Below are 13,266 nucleotides of genomic sequence, written 5' to 3'. Positions count from 1 at the left end.
CACATATATAGTTAAGATACAAATAGCAACCCTAAATTACAAAACCATTATTTACATTTGGAAGGTTGACTTGGTCTCCAGCTTGGGTGTTAAACAAGTTAAACTGAGAATAATCAGAGTTGTCTGGGTAAGGTCAGTCTTTGAAAACTGGGATAACTTTGAGAAACTAATTTTTAGGGAAGCATTACTAGTTTCCAGAATTATTGTTTGTGAACTATGAAGTGCTATATAACCATAACTTTCCTCAAACCTAAATTTGAAGTGTTAACTATGCATTTATCAAAATAAGTACTAAACAAATCCATAGAAATCTATATTAAAAAACAAGGTCCTCTGGGGCGCCTGGGTGGCTCAGTCGGTTGAGCGGCCGACTTCAGCTCAGGTCATGATCTCACAGCTGGTGAGTTCGAGCCCCGCATTGGGCTCTGTGCTGACAGCTCAGAGCCTGGAGCCTGCTTTCGATTCTGTGCCTCCCTCTCTGTCTCTCTGCTCTTCCCCCACTCATGCTCTCTCTCTCTCTCTCTCAAAAATAAATAAACATTAAAAAAAATTAAAAAAAAACAAGGTCCTCTATTTTTTTTAAGTTTTTATTTAAATTCTAGTTAGTTAACGTACAGTATAACATGAGTTTCAGGTGTACAATAGAGTGATTCAACAGCTCCATTCAACACCTGGTGCTCGTCACAACAGGTGCACTCCTGAATCTATTTTACCCATTCCCTCACCCTCTTCACCCCTGGTAACCCTTAGTTTGTTCTCTATAGTTAAGAGTCTGTTTCTTCTTGGATGGTCTCTTTCTTTCTTTTTCTCATTGCTCGTTTGTTTTGTTTCTTAAATGCCACATATGAATCAAAGAATATGCTATATGTCTTTCTCTGAGTGACTTATTTCACTTAACATTATACTCTTGCTTCATCCATGTCATTGTAAATGACAATATTTCATTATATATATGTATATATAAGGAATATATATATATGTGTGTGTGTGTGTGTGTGTGTGTGTATATATATATATATATATATATATATGGAATACTTCTTTCTCCACTCATCAGTCCATTTGACTTAGGCAATTTCTATAGCAAAGCCTTCTTTAAAGTCTTGAGAAAGAAAACTCTGGTTGATGAATTGTTTGTAGTTACATTTGTATGTATGAAAGGTGATCGACCTATATTTTATTAATAATAATGCCAGCTAGTTGGTATGAACTTTTTTTTATAGCAAAATGCTTTTATTACAAATTTGAAGAGAATCAGCATGCCATTTACTGTTGCAGAGTGATGCTGTCATATTCTGCAACATCCTGTTTTGGGGTCCCTTACATAGTCAGTATTCTTTTTTGTTGAAGAGTAAGGATTTAATATTGAGTACACATTTTTGAGAACAAATGTGATTTGTATGTATTGAACCCAGCAAGTATGTGCTTTTAAAATGTATATGTTAATCCCAGTCAATAATTCCCTCATAAAGTCTAATGTGCCCTATATTATGTCCATGTAGAAGGGCTAATTAGGACTTTTTCTTTGTCCTTTAATGATAGATGTATTTAGCCAGTCCAGTAAGCATATTATGTCAGTTATAGTGGCACGTAGTTATAATTTGAAAAGAAAAAGCTGTGTTTGTGGAATGAGACCTACAAGATGGGTGGAGGGGAAGAATTATATTTGGTACCATTCTTGGTAGGAAAGGAAAATAACATTGGTGAGGCAACTAATCTGTTCCAGCTTTATACTTGACATTATTTCTTCTAGTCCTCCTGACATCCCAAATGGCTAGGTAGGTATTCTTCCCATTTTTCAGATGGGACAGAAAGTTGAAGTGACTCATCCATAGTCACACAGCTGTTACAGAGATGAGTTTGTTTTTGAAGCCAAGCCTGTCTTTCCAGTTCTTATATTCAGGTGTTTTTCATAGCTCCAAGCAGCTTCCTGTTACTATGGTTGTTTCTATCATATCCTGCTATGTCTCAATTTCTGCTTTTACACTTTTAATAGAAAAGTCACATAAAACATAATATTGCAAGACAGAGTAAGAAAAACAGGAGCTCATGTCTGTTGCCCTTGTAAACTTGGCTTTATTAACTTTGATTTTGGAGAAAGAGAAAGCTAAAGAGTATTTTTTGGCATAGTCCAATCTATATAGGATATTTAGAGGCTTGAGGACACGTTGAAAGTTAGAAATCACATCCAGGGTAAAAAATACTGAAATTTTAAAATAGTCAAATCATCATTTTTTAAAAATGTTGCATGTTCCTATTAGTCCACTTAACATTTCACAAATCTTTTGGCATTTTCTAGTTCTTGTAAATTTAAGTTGGCAAGGCTGTTTTTTAATCTAGGAATGCTTGTGTTTGACTGGTATGGCCATCATGTTTATGCAAAATACTTGGCTACACAAAGATATTGAGTGTACCCACTAGGTTTTGCAAAATACCTGGGTATTTTACATTTAGTTCCTTTGATGTTTACCTTCTCAGTTTAATTATTAGCAGTTTGTAAACTATATATTTCTATCTAATAAAAACCTTTTTTTAAACTTTTCTAAATATAATGCTAGAGAATTAAAAAAAGCAAGGACTCTCTGCCTGTTCTTTGGAGTGAACATAGAAAATCGAAGCCAAGCTGGGATGTTCATTTACAGTAATAACCGCCTGATCAAAATGCATGAGAAAGTGGGCCCACAGTTGAAACTGAAGTCCTTGTAAGTATATTTTTGTTTTCAGAGGCATAGGCAGGATGAGGGAGGTTGCGGTAAGATTCTGTCTTTGGAGTTAGATGAGTGATTAATCATAATGGGAGCAGGTGTCCTGTCCTCCGTTCACCCTTCCCATCAATGCACAGGCATTAATATGCCTAATTTATAATATTGGCACAACTATATGCCTGCTTGAAGGAAAAGCACACTTGGGAAATTTTTCTAATACATTTCCTGAGAAACTTGATGTTTTACCATTTCTTGAACCATCTCCTCAGGTTAGGATTTTAATATTTTACTGATGTAAAAATAATACAAGCATAATAAGGAAATTTTAGGAAAGAAAAATCCATAGTCTTATAAAGCAACCCAGTTAACATTTTGTGCAACCTTTATGTATATGAGTTCTTGGCAGTTACCTGCTTGAGCGTGTATTACTAACCCTCTCTAACCTATTTGGATTCCAGAGTAATACATTCTGGTGCTTTCCTGATGGTCCAAAACTCCATGTGCTGCTTTCATGAATTATGTAGACAGTCAGACAGGGTAATTGTGACCAGTAAAATGGATCAGGGGTCAAACAGAATTCTTGTGATTAATAGAATGGCTCAGGGGACCATTTTTCATCTTATTTCTCACTCTCTGGGAATTAGCAGTTCATTCATTTGTTCACTCAACAAACACTCGAACTGCAGTGTCATGTGCCAGGCACTGTACTAAGCTCTGCACACAAGATGGTGAAGACCTCCTACCCTTTGGCAAAGAACTTATAGTCCAGTGAAAGGAACAAGTATATAAATACATATTTTTCATATTATGTGGCAACAGTAAGAATGATCTTTAAAAAAATTAGTTTATTCTCTTGCTTAAAATACCAATGGATATAGAATAGAACTGGTTACTATGGTCTTCCAGTGATCTGGCCTCTGCCTGGCCCTGTGATGGCCCACCTGTACCCACCCTTTCACTACATTCTCCTCACACCAGCCAGCTTCCAGTGTATCACATATCCTAAGCTCACTCCTGTCTTACAGCCTTGGTTCTTGAATCTTCTGTCCTCAGATCTCCTTACTGCTGGCCTGAGTGTGTTACTTAGGCACTTAACTAAAGTCCCCTCCACAGGAAGGTCTTCCTGCACTGTCTAATAAAGTCAGCCGCTGCCATTGGCCCCTCCCCCTTGTTACTCTGCACAAGTTATAGCACCTGCTTTGTTTTCCTCCTACCACTTATCACCATCTGAAATGATCTGGTCACCCTTACTGCCTGTTACCCCTCAATAGAAGAGAAACTTTATAGACAGGGGCCTTATTTTTCTTATTCAGTACTGTATTCCCAGTTTCTGGAATAGGATGCATCCATCCTGAACCGGGATGGATGGATGGATGGATGGATGGATGGATGGAGAGATAGATGGATGAATATGTGCTACAGGCAAGCATGAGGTGCAAAAAGAGCACTTGGGAAGAGTAGTAAACCAAACTGGGGGAAGTTGAGTCACACTTCCTGGAAGAAATGATGCCCAAATTTAGGCTTAGGGAATCAATAGTTAAGGGAGGGCAGGGTGGCAGGGGAAAGTAGTGAAACACATGGTAAGGTAGCAGCACTACATTAGGAAGGCTTGATTTGTGTGCCTTGCTAAGGGCAGTTGGGAGCCTTGGAAGAACTAGACAACTGGATGTTCTTTCCCAAAACAGGGAAACCAGGCAGAATATTCTGTCACTAAGCAGAAACATCCTGGTTATATATATTGTAAGTTGCTAAAAATCTGAAAAACACTGAATTTATTCATCAGACTAACAGGCAGATACCTGTCACTTTCTAGGATAATCTGGCCCTTATGTTCCCTTAGTAGAATTCATTGAACACCCCATGGACCTCTGCAATGACAGGGAAGAACCCAACCTGCCATGAAATGAGGATGGAGAAATTGACTCTGGCCAGATCATGAAGAGGGTTATGTCAGTTTATTTCAGCAAAGCATTGTTAGTGGTGTCTCATGCTAAAACGCCTCCTCTTGTACCTTTAGGTTTGGAAAAAAAGTCATGTTAATTTAGTAACAGTGCATTAGATTTTTTCTTTACTATGAGACCAAACACACCTATGATTACTACAGATTTATGTAACAAAATACAATTATGTCATAAGTTGTTAAACTTTGACATGGTCCAGAGCCAGTGAATAAATTTATGTGGAAAAAATTTTGATTTCAAAAGACCATGGCATATTTGCATTTTCTTTTTCCTTAGCTAAATTTTTCAGAATTTTTTAATGTATTTATTCTTCTTAGACTTGGTGCAGGCGTGGTTGGAATCGTTAATATACCCCTGGAGATCATGGAGCCATCCCATAATAAGCAGGAATTTCTCAATGTCCAAGAGTATAATCATCTGCTGAGAGTCATGGGGCAGTACTTGGTGCAGTACTGTAAGGACACCGGGATCAGTGAGTATTCAGTAGTCATAATAAGAGATGGTCAGTGGGGAATCAACTTGTGTAATTTCTTTAATTTGGAATGCTTGCAGTGACCTAGACAACCAGTAGCCCAAAGTCCTGTAAAAGAGCTCTTTTTATTTATTAAAATAATAATAATAAAATAGGGCTCCTGGGTGGCTCAGTCGGTTAAGCGTCTGACTCATGGTTTTGGCTCATGTCTTGATCTCACTGTTCATGGGTTCAAACCCCTCATCAGGCTCTGAGCTGAGGGCACGGGGCCTACTTGGGATTGTCTCTCCCTCTCTGCTCCTCTCCTGCTTGTGTGTGTGCGCACTCCCTCTCTCTCAAAATAAAGAAGTTTTAAAAAATATGATAATAATGATATAATAATAAAAATATGGGAAATGAGAAGGAAGCTGGTCTCAGAATCTTTCCCAGAATATTATGTGAAAAATAAAGCAGCAGATCAAAAACTTGTAAGAGGAGGGCAATGAGCAGTATTAGAGCTGATCGTGGAGGAAAGAAGCAGAAGTTTGCTTTGGGTAGGCCTCAGAGGCCATTCTAAGACTCTACTGTACAGGAGCACATTGTTCCTTACAGACCTGAGTAGCTCCCATAGCGCTGTTATTTCCTGCCATAGCATAATCACTGTTTACCCTGGATAATTGTGCATGTGTGTTAAACCTTGTTTTGTATAGCTAACAAGTCTTGAATATGTGAATTCAAAAAGAGTTCGATTAAACATCATTTAAATAAATACAATTGGATACTTAAGATAAACTTTGGTTGTCTGAGAAATTTGGCTTATTCAGACCACTTCAGTCTCCAGAGATACCTGAAAAATGAGATGGTATGCTGTGCATTAATGAAATAAACTTCCTTTAAGTTATGCAGACATAGGGCTTTGTTTATGGAAAAAAATAGACAGGCTACTGTGTATTTGTTCCATGATTTGCATGAAGTATGTATAATTCATGCATATCACAAATTATGTCTCTACCCTTGAGACAACTTAAAATCTTACTGCTCTCCTTGAGGTTAAGATTTTAGAATATTTTCTTTTCTTTTGTACTCACTTCGCTTTGCCCTAAAATTTTCTTACAGCAGTGAAATAGAAAAGACTACAGGAAGTCAGGGGAGAAACATAGGAGTGTGAATAAAGGTGTGGGCACAGATTTCCTGCCAAAGCTGGATTTTCTTATCATGGTCTAAAACCTTCTCTGAGTGTGCAGCATCAGCGTCATCTGAGAGCTTGTGAGAAATGCAGCATCTCAGACCTACTGGATGAAAATTCATGTGTTAGCAGTCATGGCCATGATTTGTAGGCACGTTAGAGTTTAAGAGGCACTGCTCTGAAGAGTGCAGGAACTACATGTCAGCACAGACGTACGTTGTCCACGTGTCTTTTTCTCTCAGAGCCATGTCTGAAGTTCTACTAAATGTAGGAATGAGTACCTTATTTGGTGGGTTATGCTTAAAGCTGTAGAAAACAGAAGGATATTCAGAGTGAGGTATAAATCCAGGATCTACTGTCTGGTCCTCAAATGCTATCTTGGAATAGAAAAAAATGTTAAGCATTTGAAAAGTGTGTAACTCCTCCAATTCTCCTCATATGCTCTCTGTAATCTAAGGAACGAAACCCTCAGAAAGAGGCATGGAAATTCAAGGTGATAGGCATCATCTCCATCCAGTCCACACTTCCTCAGGACTGTCGTACTGAGTCCTGTTTCGGGGAGGGCTCTCTCGAAGCCCCTTTTCCTGCTGTGGGGGTGTCCTCCTAACAACTGTAATCTCAACTTCTGGGTGTCACTTGCCTGCTTCCCCCACCCCTTGTATAACTCCCCATCTTTATCTCAACCTCATTTTTCAGAAATGTCTCAGTGGATGTACTGAGATTCAAAATAAGTTATGTTTCTATTTTAATTATTATTAGTGAATACCAGGTTGTTTTCCCAATTCCATGGCTGTCTACAAATTGATTGAGGGCTGGGGCACTTTTACAAAAGACGTTCCTCTAGAAGGAAGTCAGGGAGTAGAGAAAGGATGGTGAGCATGTGTATTTATTCACTTATCTGACAATCTCATCCCCAAATTTCCTTATTGAACTGAACCAAGTAATCAAGGTCAGAATTGGTAGTCGCAGGAACTGTGCTGAGGAGATCGACCTTGTGTATTCATTCCCACAGGAATAACCAAAGTCATCTAATGCTTGACTAATACTCTAAAAGCCAGTATTAGAGGGCACACAAATTTGATGAAAAGTACTTGGGTAGATTTTTGCCCTATAAATAAAAGATACAGTCTTTGTGTTTGCTATAAATCTGGTCTGTTTCTATAGAAAATTGGGGACTTGTAAAAATCAAATCAGCAGAAAGGGAAATGACTTTGTGTCATTTATCAAATCTGCATTTATGTTTGGCACAGATGGTGCTGAGAACCTCGGAAATATTTTTCTGAGTCTGACCTCACCTCATTGTCTGCTACTGTGTTTTCTGAAGCGTTATGCATCCTTACAGTGACGTGGAAACGTTAACCATCAGCTGTTTGGAGTAGGGAAACAAAAAGAAGGAAAAGTTAGAGAGAAACAGCAAATGAAATTTGGGTTTGAACAGAAGCAATTACGTCAAAATTTATTACAAAACTTTGCCAGAATGGATCAGAATAGAGCTGATGTGCTAAGTGAAACCTGTGACATAATAAGCATCACCTTTCCTAGAAGAATTCAGACCATGAGGCCTCAGGTTGGCAAGGAGGCTAAAAATCATATAAGCCAGTCACCTCCCTGATGCTTTAATCCCTTCTACCCCACCCAGCCCTGCCCCAGGCAAGTGGACTGCCATTTTAAGCCTGAGTGGGGGTTTCCTCTGAAAGAAAAATGACTACTTCTTGAGGCAGCCCGTGAATCTCTGCACAGCAGAGCCAAATCTCTTTCTCACGTGTTGTTTCATTCACTCATCTGTGGTAGACATGGAGTGTTCTAGGACTGACAAGCCAGACATGTTCCAGCCTCTCTGGGAATTTCCAGTCTAGCAAGGCTACCATGATTTGACACTTAGAAGAAGGATTGGTGCCCAACAGAGAAGAATAGGTTCTGCAGACACCATTGCTCGAGAGCCAGAGAAGGCCTGGAGGAAGTGATATTTCCCCAAGGATGAGAAGGAGTTAGCCAGGCCAACATCATTTTTCCCTCTTGGGGCCATGAAGGATAGGCCTAAAACCTTTCTAAATGACAGCCTTTTGAAGACAAGCTTTCTGTCTCTCTTCAGTCTTGTTTTATCCTAACATTTCCAAGTTCTGTTGCTGTTCTTGACTTGATATGGTGTTAAATATATTCACCATTTTCATGTTATACTCTATAAAGTGTGCTTGCCACCTAGACACAAAAATTTCAGATGAAACCCAGCCTTGAATAAAATGAGATCATCATCCCTTTCTTTTAAGTCATAATTCTGTTGATGAACCTAATATGTTAACTCTCAGTAAGCACATTATTGACCCTCAGTGTCTTTATTGCCAATGAGAATTCTCAATAAAATTTTTAATATGTATTCTTATTAAGCCATACATACATCTCTTATATTTTTTCCCCAGTGTTTTTGGACCTCAGAGTAGAATCATACATTTAGTCCTATTACATGCTGTCACCTTATTAAGCCCATCCTTTCAGGTTATCACTACCTTTTTTGGAATCTAATGTTGACTTCTAATTAATATGCTATTTTTCCAGATAAGTTTGGCCAGTATTTTCTTTATGATTTCCTTTAAATCCTGTTGCACAGGAAGGAGAGGAAAATCAAACACTTGGCCTTCTACTGATGACCTCCCCTGAGGTAGAAATGAGATACTGGATAAAGGCAATTAATCAATTAAAATTCTTCCTAATTAGGCTATCACCTAGGTCATATCAATTTCTTGGTTTGTGTATAATTCTGAAAATGAGAGATAATATTTGTTAGGTGAATAGTTTCTTTAGAAAACAATGCTTACACCTTAGTTTGAGTTGCTATAGCAAAAATCCTATAAACTGGTGGCTTATGAACAGCATAAATATATTTCTCACAGTTCAGGAGGCTGGAAATCCCAAGATCAGGGTCCCAGGATGGTTGGATTCTGGCAAGAGCCCTCTTCCAATTTGCAGACTGCTGACTTCCCCTGGTATTCTCACATGGTGGAAAGAGAGTGAGCTAGCTCTCTGGCCTCCCGTAAGGACACTATTCCCATCACGAGGGATCCACTCACATGACCTAATCACCTCCCAAAGACCCCACTGCCAAGTACTATCACACTGGGATTAAATTTCAGCATATGAATTTAGAGGGGATGCAAACATTCAGTCCTTAACACTTTAGTAGGTAGATCTAGCTGGCTGCTCATGATAAATATTGTTTCTCTTATGCTGTACTTCAGTCTGTAAGATCTCAGAAAGGCACTACAAGAAAAATGAAATGCAACATTTCTGCTAGGGATACATGTTGAGTGAGGTCTATAAAAATATTGAAAGGTGAGACTATGAGAGAAGTTTGTTTGGAGATATAGATCCAGAAATAATTCATACCTCTTTTTTTATTCAGTTTTTGAAGTTACAGATTTTATGTATTCTATTTCATTTAAAAATATAATATTCTCAGTATCATATGTTATATTTTTAAATTTCTCATTTTGGTATTACAGACTGAATTGTTTCCTCAGAATTCATATGTTTTAGCCCTAACCCCCAGTATCTCAGAATGTGACTATATTTGGAGACAGAGCCTTTGAAGAGGTGATTAAGTTAAAAAAGAGGCCATTAGAGAGGACCCTAAACCAGTCTGACTGGTGTTCTTATAAGAAGAGGGAATTTGGACAGAGGGACTCCAGGGGTGGGTGTGTGCAGAGAAAAGATGACGTGAGGACACAGCAAGAAGGTGACCATCTGCAAGCCAAGGAGATAAGACTCACAAGAAACCAAACTTTCCCACGTCTTGAAGTTGGACTTCTAGCCTTTACAACTATGAGAAAATAAGTTTCCATTGTTTAAGCCACCCAGTATGTTTTTGTTGTTGTTGTTGTTGTTGTTGCTGTGGCAGTCCTAGCAAACTAATGTATACGGGAGATTATGAAATTGGACAGAATTAAAGAGAATATTATAATGAAACCCATAAATGCATCATCCACTCTCAACAGTTATCAATTCCTGGGCAGACAAGTTTCATTTATATTCCCACCTGCTCTTCAACAACTAGATTATGAAGAAAATTCCAGACATTATATAATTATATTAAATGGATTTATCATGTATTTTTGAAAGAACTCTATTTAAAAACATAACAATACAAAAACACTTAAAATTATCAATACTTCCTTAATAGCCTAAAATATCCAGTCTGTTGTTACATTTCTAAGTATCTGCTGTCATAATATAACTCATAGTCCCTCTTAACCATCCTCATATTTCTTTTTCTCTCTTGTTTTTCCTTGAAATTTATTTGTAAGAAAAACTGGGCTGGTTGTTTTGTAGTCTTCACATATAAATTTTGCTCGCTGCATTACTGGGTGTGGTTTAACAGCTTCTTTCATGCTGTTAATTTTTTTGCAAATTGGTAGAATCTAGCAGCTTGGCCAAATTTAGATGTGGTGTTTTTTGGTTTGGTTGGTTTTTGTCAAGATGCTTCATAGGTAGTAGTGTGTTCTACCATCAGGTTGCCTGGGTCTCTCTCTTTTTTAATGACATTAGCAATTAATGATCAATGCTCAGATCCATTAGGAGTTCCAGAATCTTCTGTTCTATCATATTTTTATTACTTATTAGCTCTCATACTTCTGATACTTCTAAAACTTTTTTCATCTTCCACTTGGTCACCTAAGTTAGTTTGTAATTTTACTATTTGACAGGAACAACAGAAATCCATACTTGATGAGAGAGAAAATTAAAACAATAAAAAATGATATAGACATTTGCCTGACTTGTATGGCATGAATATGTACTCTGTTTAAAATCATTACTTCATGCCAGCTCTCAGCAAATAACAGGATGGTTCAGGAGTTCATTGGATTGATTTCTGTTTAAAAAAAATCACATTCTTAGATTTAATCCATTTACACTGCTTTCACCTGGTAATTGAAATTATCACCATTGACAGTACTTATGCTTCCTTTTCTTTCTGACTGCACTTATATTATTATCATGATAATGACATTTTTTGCATCTACAATGAATTTTCATGCTAAAATATCTCAGAGGATCTCACCTATATTGCAAATAAAATACTAAAAAGTCTAGTACCCTTCTTTTTCTGGAATTAAATACACTCTTATTCTTACAGTCTGATTTCCCCTGCCATACCAGAAGCAAGACCTCAGTCTGCTTATGTGTGCCTAGTAAAGAAGAGAAGGTTGCATCTTAATGACTGAATTTAAAACAATGCAGTAAGAATTAAACATAAGTTGTATTGGGGCGCCTGGGTGGCTCAGTCGGTTGAGCGTCCGACTTCAGCTCAGGTCACGATCTCGCGGTCCGTGAGTTCGAGCCCTGCGTCGGGCTCTGGGCTGATGGCTCAGAGCCTGGAGCCTGCTTCTGATTCTGTGTCTCCCTCTCTCTCTGCCCCTCCCCCGTTCATGCTCTGTCTCTCTCTGTCTCAAAATAACTAAATGTTAAAAAAAAAATTAAAAATAAACAAACAAAAAACATAAGTTGTATTAACAAAAAAAAGTAGATTGAATGGCCAGGGTCAGAGTATGTGGAGGGAATCATCGAATTCCTCATGCTGAAGCTAAATGGTCAGACTGTGGAGATTGACCAGGTCCAGCCCATGGTCCATCCACAGTTTACTCCCTTCTGTACAGAGAGCTCCCAGGGATTATTCGAGCCATAGTGGGTGGTCAGCCCAGCCTGCAACAAGTGCTGGAGAGGGCCGGTGAGTGGATGGAGAAAGAAGGCCTTTTAGATCCAAACATCAAATCAGTTTTGTCACCCGTGGAGGATGGGACTTGAAAGTCACGCTTCTGGGCCGGTGCCAGTACTTGAGCTTGCCAATGGCAGATTACTTCCAGCAGCGGGTTAATCTGAAAAAGGCTTACACCTTCACCATAGGCTGCTGGCCCAACGATGGACTTCTAGACATAAACAGACATAGACATACAGGCAGGGCCCATGGCAGCATTGATGACTGCAAGAACATTGCCAAAATCATGGAGACACTTGCATATCAAGGGGTCATTGTCAATAGATATCAAACCCATTCTGTTTGGCTAAGGACAGGATGGGGCAGGACAGGGTAGATGCTTGGCCCAGCCCCCAATCCTTCTTTCCCTCACCAGAGAGGAAAAGGGAGAATGGCGTAGCTCTATGTCCAGAGTGGCCCCAGCCTGCCCTGTGGGCTTGTGCCTTGGGTAAGGGCTTGGTCACTTGGCCCCTCTGGAGCAGACACTTTGTGTCCCCTATCCTTTCTCCTCAACCTCAGTCCAGTATTAGCCCCTCCCATTGTGGGCATGGGCTTGAGGGACCCAGGTACTTACTGCCTCCTCCCTGGTACACAGGCTTCTACTGGGGTCACAAGGCCCCCCGCTGTGCCTCCTCCCATCTGTAGTGCACGGTGTGTGGTGCCCCTGGGCTCCAGGACAGATCAGGCCCTACCTTGTGTCTACCCCCATCCCCACTGTGAACGTGCCATTAAATAAAGTTGGGGAAACGAGAAAAAAGAAAAGTAAGTTTGAATCTTTAGATTTTTGAGAACATTAAGTCAGTGGGCTTTGTATATGTCTGACTAAAGTGAGTCCTGGTAGAAAGATAAACTTACAAACCCAGATATTGAGGAGAGTGAGCTGGCTGACTGGGCTATATTGCCCATAGTGACACATAACTCTAGGAATATACTTTAGGTTAGATTACTATGTCTAATGTTAATTTCCCCATCATAGAGGTGATTAAAAAAGCTGAGTATATCCAAAGAAAATCATTGAAAATAGTTAAATAAAAATATAACTTAAAAAGAGAAAGTAAAAGTTATTTCTTCTTGAGGGAAGAAACAGAAGAAACCTAACTTTTCTCAGTCTTGTTTTTGAAGGCTTGTTGTCATAAGGCTTCTGACCCTCTTTTTTCTAGTACCCAGTGCACAGAATGGTATGTTTCTAAACTAGGAGCCAGAGAGTCCTAGGGGAT

At 38.9% G+C, this 13,266-nt stretch overlaps 1 protein-coding gene and 1 pseudogene across 3 annotated transcripts in view; both read left to right on the top strand.

Moving 5' to 3' along the window:
* The window catches only part of MORC1 (MORC family CW-type zinc finger 1), a 162,926-nt gene that overhangs the window by 61,860 nt on the left and 87,800 nt on the right, over positions 1 to 13,266 (top strand). For all 3 annotated transcript variants that reach the window (XM_053220815.1, XM_053220816.1, XM_053220814.1), the window contains exons 13-14: positions 2,559 to 2,702; positions 4,984 to 5,138. In XM_053220815.1, the coding sequence (XP_053076790.1) occupies positions 2,559 to 2,702; positions 4,984 to 5,138 (299 nt within the window). The remainder of the gene's footprint in view (positions 1 to 2,558; positions 2,703 to 4,983; positions 5,139 to 13,266) is intronic.
* On the top strand, positions 7,781 to 12,386 carry LOC106972206 (ERI1 exoribonuclease 3-like; annotated as a pseudogene).

The sequence above is a fragment of the Acinonyx jubatus genome, chromosome C2 (assembly GCF_027475565.1).
Source record: "Acinonyx jubatus isolate Ajub_Pintada_27869175 chromosome C2, VMU_Ajub_asm_v1.0, whole genome shotgun sequence".
NCBI lineage: Eukaryota > Metazoa > Chordata > Mammalia > Carnivora > Felidae > Acinonyx > Acinonyx jubatus.
This window is presented reverse-complemented; position numbering and strand designations above follow the sequence as displayed.